Consider the following 16,984-nt stretch of genomic DNA (forward strand, 5'->3'; position numbering starts at 1 on the left):
TTTAGAGATAAAAGGTGTTTGGGTTTATGGGTTTTTGTTTTTTGTTTTTGTCTTTAAGGTAATCCATTTATTTGGTTCCAAATTCAAAAGATACAGAACGACATATACGAAAATGTATCCTTCCTATCTTGGACCCTCCGCACTCCCAGAGAACCTCTGCTACTATTCTTCCAGAGACAGGCAACGACGATGATGATAACGGGTAGCTAAATCACATTATCTCGCTATGTGCTAAGCAACATTCTATCGCTTTGCATAACAACTCTAATTTCACAATTTATTAAGGATAATAGAAACTATAATCCTTATTTTATATGAGTAACCACAGGACTATAAAAATATCAAATAATTTAACATCCTCCCCCTCTTCCTTTTTTACAGATGGCAGTGCACTCTATACAGTTAGTACCTTGCTTTTTTCACTTAATACATCTTGAAGAGGATTCCTTTTTACAGCTGGAGTGTTCCACTATGTGAATGTGCATGTAATGTCTTGCCACTATCCCTTTGCTGATGTGCAGTTAGGACAGTTCTTCTAATGCGACAGTTCTTCTAATACGGCACCGGCCCCTGACGGTCACCGAGAGAAGCTCCAAGTCCTCAAACAACAAAGTCCTCTGCCTAGAAGGACCGGAAATACTTCAGGGCGCTCACCGAGACCCGCCCCTCCGCTTCCGTTGTCAGCCGTGGGGTCTTGGCTGCAGTCCTGTGTCCGGTGGAAGGATGGCGACTGCCCGATGCGGTCATAGCACCGACAGCGGACGACCGCAAAAGCTTCCGCTGTTTCCCGAAGTTTATCCCCCTTGGCGGAGGAAGGGCGTAGCCGGTCCTTCTGTTTTGTCTGTGTTTCTTGCTCCCCCGCACCACAGAGATGTGGGCCTCTATCGTTCAAGTTATCCCTCCCTGCACCCGAGTGGATGCTAGAGCGTCTCCTCGTCGCTTCCTGTTGCCCGGCCCGGGGCGGGAAGAAGGGAGCGTTGCGGGACCGAGGAAGAAACACTAGGTTGGGTGGCTTGTAGGCACCGGAAGTGTTGAGGAAGACCGGAAGTGAGGAGGCGGAGCCAGGAAGTGATAAGGGGAGGGGGCCGTATGAGGAGGCCCAGGGAGCGTTGGGGCAGATTTGCACTCAGGGCCACCTGAGGGACTCGGCGGTAGCGCTCAGCTGTGTCCTCTCCCCTCGCAGAGACACAATTGTCGTCTGGGAGTAGGACACTGTTAAGGGGTGGGTTGTCGGGAGGACATTTCTCTGGCTGCGCTAGAGGCGAGGTGTGGAGAGGCAGGGCTGGGGGTGGGGCCGGGTCGTCAGGGCGTCTGAGAGGAAAGACCCCCCCCTGCCCCCCCCAACCATCTACACTGGCTGAGTGGACACTAAGATGGCTGCCGTTGCCATGGCACCCAACCCTGTGCAGACCCTTCAGGAAGAGGCGGTGTGCGCCATCTGCCTCGATTACTTCACGGACCCCGTGTCCATCGGCTGCGGGCACAACTTCTGCCGAGTGTGTGTAACCCAGTTGTGGGGAGGGGAGGATGAGGAGGACAGGGACGACTTAGACCGGGAGGAGGAAGAGGAGGAGGACGGCGAAGAGGAGGAAGTGGAGGCTGTGGGGGCCGGTGGGGGCTGGGACACTCCCATGAGGGATGAAGACTATGAGGGCGACTTGGAGGAAGAGGTCGAGGAGGAAGAGGAAGGTGTGTTCTGGACCGGTGGCATGGGTGGGTCCAACTGGGACAACATGGACTATGTGTGGGAGGAGGAGGATGAGGAAGAAGACCTGGACTACTACTTGGGGGACATGGAGGAGGACCTAAGGGGGGAGGACGAGGAGGAGGAAGAAGTGCTGGAGGAGGATGAGGAAGAGGAGCTAGACCCTGTTACGTCACTGCCCCCGCCTCCAGCCCCTCGGAGGTGCTTCACCTGCCCCCAGTGCCGAAAGAGCTTTCCCAGGCGGAGCTTCCGCCCCAACCTGCAGCTAGCCAACATGGTCCAGGTGATAAGGCAGATGCATCCAGCACCCGGTCGGGGGAGCCGTGGGAATGAGCAGGGCATTTGTCCCAAACACCAAGAAGCTCTGAAGCTCTTCTGTGAGGTGGATGAAGAGGCCATCTGTGTGGTGTGTCGAGAATCCAGGAGCCACAAACAGCACAGCGTGGTGCCATTGGAGGAGGTGGTGCAGGAGTACAAGGTGAGAGAAGATGGGAGTTTAGTGGGGAGGAGAGGAAGTGGAGCTGGGAAAAGGAAATGTCTTCTCCCCAAAGAACCTCATGTACTGGTGAGCTGATTCTCCTCATCTAAGCACTTACTGGCACCAAGGGTTAGAGAGAAGGATCCTGTACACAGACACAGTGAAGACCAGAGAAGACTGGCTCCCTAAAGGAAGTTGGGCAAAGCTGGTGACTGGGCAGTGTCTCCTGGGGAGAAGCCACTGGTGTTTCCCAGTTCCACTGTCTGTAAGAGTGCAGGTGAGAGGCCCCTAGGTCTTTACCACTAGTCTCATTTTCCTTTGGGTGATCTTAAGTCTGTTCTTAACAGAGACCCCTAGAGATGGCAAGAACTTGGGGCCTCAAAGAACAGGAAAGGGCTCTGAGGATCAGGTGCATGCAAATGACTCCTAGTGTGTCTGACTCAGATGCTCTGCACTTGCCTTCTAATGGGTTCCCCACCCACCCCATGATACGGCTTTGTTCTCCCCCAGGACTTTTGCTGGATCTGCGTCATTCTGATGTACTGGCCAGAACTTCTTACCTTTCCTGGGAATTCAGAAAAAAGGGAGAGACTTTTAAGTCAGTAGTCCTGGCTCTACTCTTGGTTACTTGGGGCAAATCTCTGAATGTCTTTGAACTTTATTATCTCCAGGACTAAAAGTTAATATTTATTGAATGTATACTACGAACCCCAGGCAATGTACTAAGCAATTTTCATGGACTGTCTCATTTAAAACTCAGAACAACCTTGTGAGTTTGATATGGTTTCTATTCCCATTTTACAGATCGGGAAACAGAGTCAGAGAGATTTAAGTAATATACACAGGGCCACACAGCTACTAGTAAGTGATGGACTTGGTTATGACCTCCCCCCCACCCCGTCTCCCCACCCCTGGTCTATACTGTTAACAAGGTCACCACTATTTGGATGTCTGTTTGTTTGACTTTTCTGACATACGACTTCATCTTGGAGCCTGATTATATTTTTGTTAATATCTTGCCCCCTACTTCTTACCCTGACTGTTTAGACCTAGGTACAGGAGAGCTGGCTGCGAGACCGCCAGCACGAATGTCATGGCTTAGCGAAGGCCTGGGTGTGTTTGCAGCAATGGGACAGGGAAGGGGGAAGATAGCATCTACGTGATCGGCACAGTGCTTTTTTGTTCTGTGCCTTGTGTTTTCACACCTCCCGATTCCTACAGTAACCTCGTGTAGATATTATCATTTCCCCAATTTCAGAATAATGTATCTAGAGCTGTGGTATAGCTAAAACAAACCAATATCCTCTCATGACAGGGTAACTATTCCTTTCATGTAGTGATCCTCAAACCTGGCAGATTAGCCAGGTTGTTAGTGGAGGTCTTCAAAAGAAAAGTGAGCCTTACCCCTAGAGATTCTGAATCAGTGACGAGGAGAGTATCTTTAGACAGCCCAGCTTAGCATGGCACTCACTGCATTGGTAGTATCACCTGCCTTTTCGGCCCTGCATTATTAGGGGAGGTTGTGAGCCCCTCTTGTCCTTCCCTTTTATATCCCCTCAGTTCCTAGTTAACTGTACCCATCAAACAATGTGTAGTCACTTTGTTAACTGGTTCCCAGGGTGGAATATCCATAGGCATTCCACCCCTTTCTCCTGCATGCTCCTCTGGCAGGACTTCCAAACTGTTTCTGAAACTGGATTTTGATTTGTGTTAACCGCGTCTATTGAATGCCAATCCAGTTGGGCTCTGCTATGAATAATCTGATGTTAACTGATCAGCAAATGTCAATGCATAAGTTTTATTATATAGAACTAATTTGAGTGACTGCCTTTCTAACTTATAGGGTGTTTTACAGGCAAGTAGTTTATTTCATTCAAGTACATACACTAAACTAGCTTGGCACTGTGTTGTTTTAAAGAAATATTTCTTTATCGAATAGGTGATACACAGATGATGTATAAATAAAGCTCCAAAAAAAGGTAAAGGTCCTTGAAGATTTCTCTTAAATAGTTGGATTTCTATTTGGATTTCTGCTTATGAATTTTTGTCAACAATTTAGGAAAAATATTAAATGGAAAATTTAAGCATCATAAATTCTGTATTAATAAAATTGAAATTATTAACACTACTGGAGAAAAGTAGAAAGTAGTATCAAAAGGCAAAATTTTGTGTAGTTTATGCTATTTTTATGTTGGAGATTGCTTGTAATTTTGTTATTACAGTAATTTTTTTCTACAACCACTTACCTGTGCAACAACTGCCTTTGTACCCTGGGTCAGTAACTTCTTTAGTTCAGAGGTCATTATCAGACTCTCACTGGCAGCCTAAGGCCTAAGCAGGGAATACTAGATAACACCCACTGATGTGCGGCTACATACCAGGTGTTGTGCAAAGCGTGCTGTGCAAGCGGTAGGTTGTATTACTCACAGTTCTTATTTTCAGATGAGGAAACTGGAATCATGGCTTGGTTCAGGTCACCTGGCTGCATTTGGGATCAGATTGGAGTCTAGGCTTGAGATCTTCTGCCTTGTGTTACCCCTCCAGGAAAAGGAGAAATAAACAGACGTAGAAGACAAAAAAATGAACTAACAAATCATTTGGGCTTGTTTCACCCATTCTGGTGTCTCTAATAGCCCTTTTAAAGAAAAAAGACTCCTACAAATGTTTGGAACACAGAGCTTAAGTGCATATTTTCATGTGAAGATTAATACTTTAGGAGGGGAGCTCTGGCTGGTGTGGCTCAGTGGAATGAGCGCCGGCCTGCAAACCAAAAGGTCACGAGTTCCATTCTCACTCAAGGCACATGCCTGGATTGTAGGCCAGGCCCCTGGTGGGGGACATGTGACGGGCAACCACACATTGATGTTTCTCTCCCTCTCTTTTTCCCTCCCTTCCCTTCTGTCTAAAAATCTTTTTAAAAAAATAACCCTTTAGGAGAGGGACTTTGCTTTTCATTTAGCAAGTGACTGAGTGGGAGAGGAAGTAGATGGGTAGAGAGAAACAAATTAAACTGGCAACCTTGTCCCCAGGAACCCCTGTGTGTCTTGAGGAAGGCAGGCACACTCGTAATGATTACAGTGCCTGGGAACTATTATAAAGCTTGTGTTCATATTCCTTGGGATGCCAGAGGAAGCTGAGGGAAGGGAGGATGAGGGCCATAGTCAGGTAGCTGGGTTTTAAAGGAAGAATGCCTTGGGCCGAGTGGAGAAGGGCATTCCCCGGCAGAGGGAACAGCATGGATAAAGGTATGGAGTTAAACTTAGGAAAAGACAAGGAGTTTTATGTGGATAAAACTAAGTCTGTGGAAGGGGTAGGTACAGGAGGGAAGGCTAGAAATGTAGGGGCAGTGAGAGCCTCATGTTTTCCAAGTGGTGGAGAAGCACTGATGGATTTTTACCACATGAAAATCATCAGAAAAGTACTCAGATGAAAGTTATGAGGAAGATTGTTTATGAGGGGGAAGGGACCATAGGCAGGAACATTTATGTGGAAGGATGTTGTGTGGTGAGGTGCTCCAGCCAGGCCCACTCTACCGCTGAGTGTGGGGCGCTCTAGTCATCAGGACCCTCCCTTTAGAGAACACATCCAGGGCTGTGGACAGAAGTGCAGGTGGAGGGTTGGAGCCTTTGTCGGCATCTGCAGAGAAGGAAGGGAATGGGCTGCTCATTTGATAACTGCGGTGCTGATCAGGCTTTGAGACCCAACCCACTGCAGGGAGGAGGGGCGAGGTGGTTCTGAGACCAGGTTCCTCTCCCAGCCCAGGCCTTTAGCCTTCCTTTTACTATTCCCTCAGGCCAAACTGCAGGGGCATGTGGAACCTCTAAGGAAGCAGCTGGAGGCTGTGCAGAAGATGAAAGCCAAGGAGGAGAGGCGGGTGACAGAGCTAAAGGTGGGTGGATGTCCTTGACAGGGGCTGACTGGGGCTGTGGTCAGGGCAGGGAAGATGGGCTGCCCACTCTCACAAATGGTGACTAGATCTGCTGAAGAGGGGCAGCTGAGGCCTGGGAGAGAAGTAGACAGACACCCTCCCAGAGTCCTGAGGAGAGAGAGGCATTCCCAGGTTCTAAAATGGGGGTGAGAGGCCTAGCTTGGAGAGGTTAGGCCACCTCACCCCAGAGCCAGTGTCCCACCACACTGTCCCCACCATGCTGGATAGCAGAGAGCAGAAGGGGGCAAGGCAAAATCCATACAGCAGCCATCAGAGAAGCCCCAGATCCCAGGGTAGATGGCAGGTGGTGGGCAGAGCAGCTCGGAGCAAGAGAGGGGCCAGGGTACCTAATGGAGGGGAGCAATTAGTGAATGTTAGAATTGTAGAGACATAGTATCTTCTAGTCCAGTGTTTCTCAGCCTTGTTTCCACTATTGTTCACCTCTCCCCAAGGAGTATTTTTAGATACTGTTTCCTCAATTCCCACCCATCATCCCCTATCTGTTTTTGTAAGGCCACCAGGCCCTGGAATGGCCTGGTGCTGAGCTTCAGAGACCAAGTGCAGGGCATCCCTCCTATCAGACCTCTTTCCCTAGCTCTTCTGTGCCTGCCCCCTGGCCAGTGGCTGGGCCTTAGCAATTCCCAGGGCTTGTGCTTATTGCCACCTACACTTCAGGGTCTTCTTCTGCTGGCAGCTGCCTGGCACTGAGTGGTGGTATCTGGGTCTGGGAGTTGGGGAGTCATCTTGCCTCGAGCCAGCTGCCAAAATTGAGACTTGGGGTCCCTGGTGTGCAGATAAAGTGTAAGGATCTGTGTGTCACTGGGACAGAGGGAGAAACTGACTTTTTACTTCACCCACTTGGCCGATCAGGACTTCCCTCCCAACCCTGGCCTGTCACTCTGTCCCAAGAATGTCACCAGCTGATACATGGACAAAAAGTGTGCCCACCATTTGGGATTGCCCAGTCCAGGCAAATGGGATGGGTGTGGACAGATGTTTTCTGTTATTATAATAGAAGTACCTACATAATAATCTCCTTGATTTTGCCTCTTGGCCCTTAAAGCATGAAATATTATCTGTCCCTTTACAGAAAACGTTTGCCGATTCCCGGTTGGGTGACTTCCCCAAGGTCACGAGTGTGATAGTCAGGACCCTAACTTCATATCTTGATTCCTGAACTTTCTGTTTATTCATTCCAAGAAATTCTTACCAAGCACCAATTCTGTGTTGGGCACTGTGCCAGGGTCCAAGGATCCTGTGGCATCCGAGTTTACAGTGCAGTTGGGGGGCAGAATATTACAGGGTACTCCAGTGTAAAGTTAACATTTCAAATTGAGAAATATGCCATGAGGAGACATTGTGATATTTATGGGGGTGGTCCTGATTTAGATCTGGAGGGGAGGGAAGGCTTTTCTCAGGGATTATTTAAGCTTAGACCTGAAGAGTGAGACAAGTTAGGTAGCCAAGGTAGAGATGAGTATTGCAGGCAGAGGTGGATGAGTTTTGGACCAGTGTGCTGGGGGTGGGGGAGTGATGCCTCATAAGGCCGGGAGGTGGGGAAGGGGACAGGTACCTCTTTCCATTTGGGATGTAGGGCTCCTTTGTCTTGGACTGAGGGGCAGCAGTTGCAAAACTGGGGGTTTATGTTTCTGTGTGTTGAGGTGGTATCCACCATCCCCTTTGCATCATCCCAGAGCCAGATGAAGTCAGAGCTGGCAGCTGTGGCCTCAGAGTTTGGGCGGCTGACAAGGTTTCTTGCTGAAGAGCAGGCAGGGCTGGAGCGGCGCCTTCGAGAGATGCACGAAGCCCAGCTGGGGCGGGCAGGAGCAGCGGCCAGCCGTCTGGCAGAGCAGGCGGCCCAGCTGAGCTGCCTGCTGGCTGAGGCCCAAGAGCGGAGCCAGCAAGGGGGCCTGCGGCTGCTCCAGGTGAGCAGTGCCCCCTTCCCTGTCTGCTCCCGAGCACCCCGTGTTTGCTTTGTCAGGCATTGCTTTCCAAACACCTTGTCCATGGCTTCCTTTTCTCAGTGGGAGGAACACACAGGGATTTCACCTGTGGCGGAAGATATGTGTTACTGTCGATTGTGGTGTGTATGTGTGACCATACCCAATGAAAAAGAAGATTCAGTTGTAGAAGGAGGGTCTCAAATGAGAATAGAGGGAAGAATTTTTGACGGTGACATCCTGAAAAAGATGACCAAGTCATATTGTGAAAATTATTTTATTGGAGTTGAAAATTCTATTCCTGGGCTCACAGCAAGATGAGATGAGTTAGGTGTGCCGAGGCACAGGGATGATTGAGATGGATGCGTGTTTACTGAGGGTCCTGAGGTGCTTTTTCTCACTCCCTGTTTAAGTTCAGTCTTTCTCTGGCTGGAATCAGACTGGGAGAAAGGACCCATCCCTGCACAGCTGACTCTCTCTTTGTCTCTTTCTCCCTCTCCTTCTTTGTGTTTGTTATTCCCAGGACATCAAGGAGACTTTCAATAGGTGTGTTCCCACCCTTTATCCTTTGTGACCCAGTGGCATCTGGTTCCCCATCCCCACCTCTTTTGGCTGTCCTGCTCCTCCTTCCTTGCCCAGGACCCGCATTTCTGCCTCCTGTATCCTTCTCTCCTTCCCCTCAGCTTCTGTTCTTCCCTCTGGGAATATCATGGTCCCACCCCCTGCCTGGTCCCCTTCCTCCAGGTGTGAAGAGGTACAGCTGCAGCCCCCAGAGATCTGGTCCCCTGACCCGTGTCAACCCCATAGCCATGACTTCCTGACAGACGCCATCGTGAGGAAAATGAGCCGGATGTTCTGTCAGGCTGCTCGAGGTAGGGAGGTCACCTGGACGACCTTCCTTTGCCTTTCCCTTCACAGACCTGAGATTGGGTTCTGAGGGAAGATGGGCCCCAGGGGAAGAATGGGGGCAGAGATGGAGCAGGCAGCAGGTAGGCCATCCGGGGCTACAAGCCAAGACTTCTTTCCTAGCCCAGGTAGGTATTGGGGGTGAGGGCTGGCAAGAAGAGCCAGGGCCAGAGGGAAGACCTGTCCAGTGTTCTGGATCAAGAGTGGGGAGAGAGGTGGAACCCCTAGGAACCTGAGCCTGGCCTCTAGGAACGGTGGGGAACTGAGGACAGCTGGGGGTTGGGGAGGTGAAGTGGGGGGAAGGGCATTAGAAGCGGCCGAACCTTGGCATTGGCTAATCATGGGGAACAGTGGGCCGATCCCTGGCGTATTTGTCCTCCCCCCTCCCAAGTGGACCTGACGCTGGACCCCGACACGGCTCACCCGGCCCTGATGCTGTCTCCTGACCGCCGGGGTGTCCGCCTGGCAGAGCGGCGGCAGGAGGTTGCTGACCATTCCAAGCGCTTTTCAGCTGACTGCTGCGTACTGGGGGCCCAGGGCTTCCGCTCTGGCCGGCACTACTGGGAGGTAGAGGTGGGTGGGCGGCGGGGTTGGGCGGTGGGTGCTGCCCGTGAATCAACCCACCATAAGGAGAAGGTGGGTTCTGGGGGTTCCTCCATGGGCATCGGGGATGCCAGCTCTTCCTCACGCCATCACCATCGCCGCCGCCGGCTCCACCTACCCCAGCAGCCCCTGCTCCAGCGGGAAGTGTGGTGTGTGGGCACCAATGGCAAACGTTATCAGGCACAGAGCTCAACGGAGCAGACACTGCTGAGCCCAAGTGAGAAGCCACGGCGCTTTGGCGTGTACCTGGACTACGAGGCTGGGCGCCTGGGCTTCTACAATGCCGAGACTCTGGCCCATGTGCATACCTTCTCAGCTGCCTTCCTGGGCGAGCGTGTCTTCCCCTTCTTCCGGGTGCTCTCCAAGGGCACCCGCATCAAGCTGTGCCCTTGATCAGCCTGCCACCCGCAGGGGCCCCTCTGGTCAGCACTGGTGGGGCGGGTGGTGGTGGAGGGTGGCCCGTAAGTTTGGGGGCTCAAAGGCTCCCAAAACTGTTACTGCATTGCTTCCTACTCTTCCTTGACCCCAGAACCCTGCTCTTCTCCCTCTAGGAGCCTAACGAACCCTTCTGGCCTCCAGCTCGGCCTCCTCTCACCTACTATCTGTCCAACAGGTTTGCATGGGTCCCTGATAACAGCTGCTTGGTCTTCCCTCCCTCTGTATGCCCAGGGCCTGAATTTGAGTAGGGGAGGGGATATTTAATTTTATTAACTTCCCTTTCCCCACCCCTGCTTTTCAACCTTCATGTCAGTTCCCAGGCTGGAGGATTTGGGCAAGACTCATGACTACCCCCATTCCAATTACATTTTCTGATGCAAGTTTTAGCTAAGGGATTTGGTAGCTTTCTGGGGGGAGGCAGGCTGGACTAAGGGTAGAGCTGGATAATAAAGAACCATCTACTCTCTGGGGGAAGGAGGGATTCTAAATTTTCTTCCATTCCCCGATTTCTACCTCCATAGACTGGCCAGAATTTAGCTTCAATGAGAGATCTGGAATGGTCGACATGATTGAAACTACATCTCCCAATAAATTATTTTCTCCCCATTTTTTCCAGCACTTCATGTAGGAGCAAAGCTCACCCTACCCCTTTCACTGCCGGGCTCCTTTCCCCTTTGTTCAGTAGTTCCTTTTGTCATTCTCCATCATCTTCATGTCTTTAGTTCCATTTGATGAGCCCTGATGGGGAGCCTGGGGACCAGGGTTTGGGTCCCCATGAGGAGAGCCTTGGGTATAATCTATTTTTCTAGTAACCCTTTGCCTTGTCACTTACCAGCTTTTGTCCTGTGCTTTGATGGCCCAGGTCAATTTATGTTCCTGGGGAAAAGGGAAGTTGGGTTGTGTTGTGGAAATAAAAAGTTTTATTTGCTGCTTTTGTGTAGTCCATTCCTTTAGATGAACCCAATCTGAAGATACAACCTAGAAGCCATTTCATTTCTTCCACAGTAACCCAGCCCTCCACTAAATTGAGGTGGTTAATTACATCTTGTCACATCTGACTAGTGCTGTTAGGCATGAGACCCTGCTCTCAAGAGATGGGGGTATAAATCCTACCTTTCCTCCCCACTTGTATATCCTGTTTTATAGGCACTCTTCATATTGTACTTGACTTCATTCTGACTCCTATCCTACTGCTCTAAGGCTTTGGGACAATGGTTTCCCCGATAATCTCCACACCTGTGGCTCTCAGGCCCAGAATCTAGAGCACATTTCCAAAGGTTTTGTAAGTGAATTATTTGGAGCCCCATAAAGTTGGATCTAAAGCCAGAGATGCCTCCTTACCATTAGTCAAGGAGGAAATAGGTCAGGCTACTGTACAGGCTACTTCAACATGCTGTCATTTACCTAGCTCTGTGATTATGCATACAACTGGATCACTCCACAAATGTTTAGAAAATCCTGAGGACACTTTTCCTCACTGCTTTTAGAGGGAGAAAGACAAACATTTATCAGTTGCTTCCCCTGTACACCTGGGCTGGAGATCAAACCCACCTTTTGGTTACTGACAGACATACCAACCAAGGCACTCAAGCCAGGGCTCTATACATTTTTAATCTCCAATTGTGGAAGGAGTGAAATGCAAGGGATTATTAAGCAACAACTGTTCGGGTGAGTTGCCCTGCCTTAATTAAAAAAACTCCATTTTAACAAGATGACCAAATTTGATGTCGGGTATATACTCGTCTTAACCTGTTGAATTCCGTAAGTTTTCTGCATTAGTCTTTTTAGAGGAGTAACATACTGCATCTTTGTTCAATTTCTTAGGTGTTAAGAGAGTTGTACCTGAGGATTCTGCTAATTTCATTTTAAAAAAAGATCTATTTTTTAGAGAGGAAGAGAGGGAGAGAAACATCAATGTGTGGTTGCCTCTTGCGTACCCCTAGCCAGGAACATGGCCTGTAACCCAGGTATGGGCCCTAGACCAGGAATTGAACTGGTGACCCTTTGATGCCCAGGCAGGTGCTCAATCCACTGAGCCACACCAGCCAGGGCTCTGCTAATTTTAAAATGATGGTAACCAGTGTGAATAATCAGTCCCATTCACTGAACAATCTCTTCAGGCTTAAGGGAGGCCCTGAGAATCTGTATCTGAAACAGGACACTGTGATGAGGGAACCTAACAAGACTGACATCTCCCCCCCCCCCCCCCCCCCCCCCCCGACCACGGCCAAAGCCTTGTTTACTTGGTCCAGGCTTCCAGCCTGCTAGTATCTTAACCTGTATGCAGCACAGCACAGGAAGTAGTCTTTTTCCTAATCAGAGAAAGACATTTTCTACAAGTCAGAAAACCAGGGTTGTTTTTTTTATTTTTAAAGCTCTGCCAGGTATTTCTAGCGGGTGCCGATGGTCACCTGCCACACTCGCACCAGGTTGTCTGTATAGCCGGCAAAGAGAGTCTGCAAAGGAGAAATGATGGTGGTTAAGCCAGAGCCATGGAACTCTGCAGTCCCACCAGTGCGGCAACATGGCCTGTATTTAAGATCCCACTGTTCTACCTGACTATGGGTGTTTATTCCTAGAGGAGGCAATAGCTGGTAATAAGGATTCACATGCTTGTAAACTTGTCAAGGTAAAGTTAACTGAAGACACAGGTAATCACTGCCCTCCAAAGCAGGTATACATACACACACTGTCTTCACTGGCACAGCCAAACAGGCGCCCCCTCCCCATTATCCAAATGTTGTCATGTTACTTTACATCAGAGATGTGGTTGTGACTGGCAGGAGACACACCCACTTACCTGGCCATCAGCAGACCAGGCCAGAGAGGTGCACTGGGGTGGTTCTGCCTTGCTGCTGGTACTGATAACTTCTTGCTTCAATTCATCTACAATGATCTTGCCCTCCAAGTCCTGGGAAAGAAAACTCTTAGCACTTTAATGCCATTGACACTAACCCTCCTCCTCCAAAAGTCCCTCAGTGACCTCAAGAGGATTTTTTTTGCCACCCCCCATATTTGGCAAAGCCTAGAGGCATTTTTGGTTTGTCACTATGGGAAGGAGTTTGCTAGGCATCCAGCGGGGAGCAGAGACCAGGGATGCTGCTAAACATCCTAAAATGCACAGGACTGCCCCCTGCCCCATAATTATTCAGACCAAAATGTCAATTGTGCTGAGGTTGAATAAGCTGTTATAATTGGTCATCCTCTTTTGGAGGCAAAGATCTCCTAATCACTGCAAATCCCAAACTCAGGAAATTTTAACTAGCTTTTCCTGGGTCTCCACTGACACCCTGACAGTTGTTCAGGAAAACCACAATGTTTTCTGGGCTTACAGAACGCAGCTAGGTACTTACTCAACTGCAGCCCGTACTTACCCAGATCTTGATGCTGGGGCCAGTGGCAGCACAGAGCCAGTAGCGATTAGGGCTGAAGCACAGGGCGTTGATGATGTCCCCACCATCAAGTGTATAAAGGTGCTTGCCTTCGTTGAGGTCCCACAGCATGGCCTGGCCATCCTGGGAAAGAGGAAAGGTGAGTCAGGACAATGTGACCTCTTCCAGATGTCAATTCCAGCTGCCTAAAGATCGTCTTAATTCTTAACTATCTGCACCCCTGTACCCTGAACTTCCCAAGAACTAACGACTCAAGTACCAATATTTACGTCTGTACACCTTTAATACACCACCTAACCGATCCCACCAAATGTCCATGACTTCTAAATCACTATGATCAGTTTGGAAAACAAGATCCTGACCTCAACAGTTTTAAGAAACCAGCTTTATAGAAGACAGTCTTCTCCCTTTAAATAGTATGTCTCATCTCTATCATTTCCAGAAAGTGATCTTTAGAAATATTTATTTTTTAATTGCTATCTCATTCTCTTAAATATTCTAAGACCCCGTCCCCACTGAGTAAGAGACTCCTAGGTCCTGAGTACCTTGCCTCCAGAAGCACAGAGGGATCCATCTGGAGAGACGGTCACAGTGTTCAGGTACCCAGTGTGGCCGATGTGGTTGGTCTTCAGCTTGCAGTTTGCCAGGTTCCATACCTAAATTGGCAGGGGAGGTGGGCAGTGGGGGAGTAGGGGTAAAGAACCTGGCTCTGGATCTGCCTGAGCCAGAAAGGCTCAAGCCAAACAGAAAGGGCTTTTAAACCCTGTTTAAAAGCATTCCTGGGTAGCGGGGGTGAGAATTCCAGCAGTGACCAAAAGAGCTAAAGAATTTATCTTGGCCATGGCCCTGGCTGGCTCAGTGGATTGAGCACAGGCCTGTGAACCAAAGCATTGAGGGTTTGATTCCCGGTCAGGGAATGCCTGGGTTGCAGGCCAGGTTCCCGGTATTGGGTGTGCTAGAGGCAACAACACACTGATGTTTCACTCCCTCTCTTTCTCCCTCCCTTCCCCATCTCTCTAAAAATAAAAATCTTAATTGTCTTGTCGTCTTGGCTACTTATAGACAATTAAGATTAAAACAGGTAACAACTACTCTATTGCCTTAAAGGGGTTCAGGCTCATCAATTAGCTACTTTAGACCAACTAGCAAGAGGAAACTGAAAAGGAGGGACAAAACTTGGAGACTATGACCACATGGGAGGGAGAGAGTGGGAACACATCCCAGCCAGCAAAGACCCTGGCTCTAAGCTCACCTTGACCAGCTTGTCCCAGCCACAGGACACGATGATAGGATTGCTGCTGTTGGGTGAGAAACGGACACAAGACACCCACTCTGAGTGGCTCTCATCCTACAGATGAAAAGGAAATTAGGGAAAACCATCTTGTCCCATGAACCTCTAGACCGCCATCCCTTGGTTCTAGTGACAATCTTCAAGATCACTGAGGTCTGAAGTCACTACACAAGGCCCAGGTTAAGGGTGGGAGAGAACCTTTACGCGTGCCTTCACTTTACCTGGACAGTATATTTGCATACACCCAGAGTATTCCACAGCTTGATGGTTTTATCTCGGGAGCCAGAGACGATCTGCCGGTTGTCAGAGGAGAAGGCCACACTCAGCACATCCTTGGTATGGCCCACGAATCGGCGTGTGGTGGTGCCCCTGGGAGGAAGGACTTGGTCACTGTCTAGAAAGACTTTGCGAGCATTCTTCCAGTCAGACTGTTTCCTTGGCCTTATTCCTGCCCCAGCGGAGTTGCACTTACTCACACAACCCTGGACGTGGCTCTGATCACAACAGGCTGAGAATATGCCAGAGGATCCTTTCAGAATTGCAGGACATGTCCTCATTCCCACGTGGGGATTGGCTGACAATGTTGCCTGTCATCACCAGGATCTTCCATTATGTGTGTTATGTTCCAAAGACTGAGCTCCCAAGATAGAACCTGTTCAAACTCCTGCCTACTCCCAATGGCAGTATCTGGCAAAACTGCTCGACCAGACCCCTCACCAGCACTTCTGCACGACTAACTGAAAGCAAAGAGGAGGGAGGTCAAACAACCAACTACCCTCTCTAGGTACTCTCTTGACTCACGATTCCCACAGGGGAACTGATGGCCCAGGGGAAACCACCTCCCAACAGCATCTCCCTCATTTCTGCTCGGCGTCCCCCCAGTGCCCCAGAGCTAAATGAGCAGCTACTTGCGTTGTAAGATCCCAGAGGCGAAGGGTTCCATCCCAGGAGCCAGAGAGGGCAAACTGGCCATCTGAGGAGATGACCACGTCACTAACAAAATGTGAGTGACCACGAAGAGCACGCTGTGGGATGCCGTAGTTGGTCTCATCCCTCGTCAGCTTCCACATGATAATGGTCTTGTCTAAGGGTGAGTACAACAGAAAATAAAACCCAGTGAGGAGGCCCACAGGTCACCTGCTCACCCACTGGATAATCCGGGATGCCTCCACGTCATCGGTGGGTGAGAATGTAACAAGGTAAGGACACTCAGGGAGGGAGGGGAACTGCAGGCTGTGAGAGCATTACCAGCCAAGGCCAAGTGACTAAGGGGGCAGCTAAACGGTAAGGTGAGAATTTACCTCAGGTGTGCAGAACTTTACCATAGATTAAGGATGCCCTTTCCTGACATACAGACCAATTCAACATCTATTTAGTCTTATCTGAGATCTAATGCAAAACCCAGCAGCTTGGATGTGGGAAACCTCGTTGAGGGCTGCCAAAAGTGCTGGAATTAATCAAGTCGCTTTACACACTCCAGCATGGACGCTTTCACTAAAACGTGTTTCACTCGAGCTTTCCGATTAGCGCCAGACACGAGCTTAGCCTCAGACCATCTTTAATAGGGTGGGCGCAACCGGAAGGAACATGAAGCTTCCAAAGGCAGTCAGGTACAGAGATGAGAAGGAAAACCCAACACAGAAAGGGCAGGCTCCGGCCAGCCAGGAGTCTAGTTACGCTCGGTCCCCACGGAGTCCACCCACTTCCCATTGAGCACAGGGCCGGGCGGCAACTCAGAAACAGCCTCTGGGTCTCAGCACGGGCACTCAGATGGCATGTTGGTGTCATCACCGCCTCACCCGACCCGTAGGCTCCTGGGCACACTTAAACACACCTGTAGAGACCTGAGCAAGAAATTTTTTAAAAGCCCCCAACCCTGCAACCCTCCTAGCAGCCACTGGCTGATCTGACCTACGTCTCGATGTGTGCATCCCAGCTGAGGCCTAGGCACAGGGTACACAGCCAACTTACACCCAGTTTTCCTAGCCGCCAACACGCGTGCAACCCCCTTATTCGCCAGCCCTGACACGCATCTCAGCCCCGTACCTCGAGAGGCGGACAGTATCATGTCCGGGAACTGGGGAGTAGTAGCAATCTGGGTCACCCAGCCATTGTGGCCCTTGAGGGTGCCACGAAGGGTCATCTGTTCAGTCATGGCGGTGGCAGGTGCGGGTGTCGCCGCAGCGACGAGGATGGACGAAGATCCCTCAGAGAAAAGAGCAGCGCAGCCCCTGGCGCCGCGGCCCTGCCTAGGAAAAGAGAGAACAAGCCTCCGCCGGAACCGGAAATACCCGCCCTCTCTT

At 50.1% G+C, this 16,984-nt stretch overlaps 2 protein-coding genes and 2 non-coding genes across 13 annotated transcripts; 1 reads left to right on the forward strand and 3 right to left on the reverse strand.

Annotated features, from left to right (window-relative positions):
- Positions 1-626: 626 nt before the first annotated feature.
- TRIM41 (tripartite motif containing 41) lies at positions 627-10,930 on the forward strand. 10 transcript variants are annotated; one of them, XM_045189065.2, is made up of 9 exons: positions 627-2,183; positions 2,988-3,044; positions 5,977-6,072; positions 7,773-8,036; positions 8,575-8,597; positions 8,796-8,923; positions 9,349-9,530; positions 10,112-10,173; positions 10,520-10,930. In XM_045189065.2, exons 1-9 carry the CDS (start codon positions 1,374-1,376, stop codon positions 10,533-10,535), a joined length of 1,638 nt encoding a protein of 545 aa, XP_045045000.1. In that variant the 5' UTR covers positions 627-1,373; the 3' UTR covers positions 10,536-10,930. The 10 variants fall into 10 exon arrangements, 5 of the variants coding, with proteins under 5 accessions (XP_045045000.1, XP_045044997.2, XP_045044998.2 ...); XR_008425401.1 differs by lacking the exon at positions 2,988-3,044 and having other exon boundaries at positions 7,806-8,036; positions 9,349-9,982; XM_045189062.2 differs by having other exon boundaries at positions 10,112-10,930.
- A 1,397-nt stretch (positions 10,931-12,327) lies between these two features.
- On the reverse strand, positions 12,328-16,958 carry RACK1 (receptor for activated C kinase 1). The gene is made up of 8 exons (XM_024552263.4): positions 16,728-16,958; positions 15,594-15,765; positions 14,903-15,050; positions 14,643-14,738; positions 13,936-14,046; positions 13,373-13,513; positions 12,799-12,909; positions 12,328-12,454 (listed from the first exon to the last, which is right to left on the reverse strand). Exons 1-8 carry the CDS (start codon positions 16,834-16,836, stop codon positions 12,389-12,391), a joined length of 954 nt encoding a protein of 317 aa, XP_024408031.1. The 5' UTR covers positions 16,837-16,958; the 3' UTR covers positions 12,328-12,388.
- Positions 15,207-15,285, reverse strand: LOC112297501 (small nucleolar RNA SNORD96 family). Its single transcript, XR_002974057.1, has one exon. It is a non-coding gene; the product is annotated as a small nucleolar RNA SNORD96 family (small nucleolar RNA).
- Positions 16,411-16,478, reverse strand: LOC112297502 (small nucleolar RNA SNORD95). Its single transcript, XR_002974058.1, has one exon. It is a non-coding gene; the product is annotated as a small nucleolar RNA SNORD95 (small nucleolar RNA).
- Positions 16,959-16,984: the final 26 nt, after the last annotated feature.

The sequence above is a fragment of the Desmodus rotundus genome, chromosome 10, assembly GCF_022682495.2.
Source record: "Desmodus rotundus isolate HL8 chromosome 10, HLdesRot8A.1, whole genome shotgun sequence".
Classification (NCBI taxonomy): domain Eukaryota; kingdom Metazoa; phylum Chordata; class Mammalia; order Chiroptera; family Phyllostomidae; genus Desmodus; species Desmodus rotundus.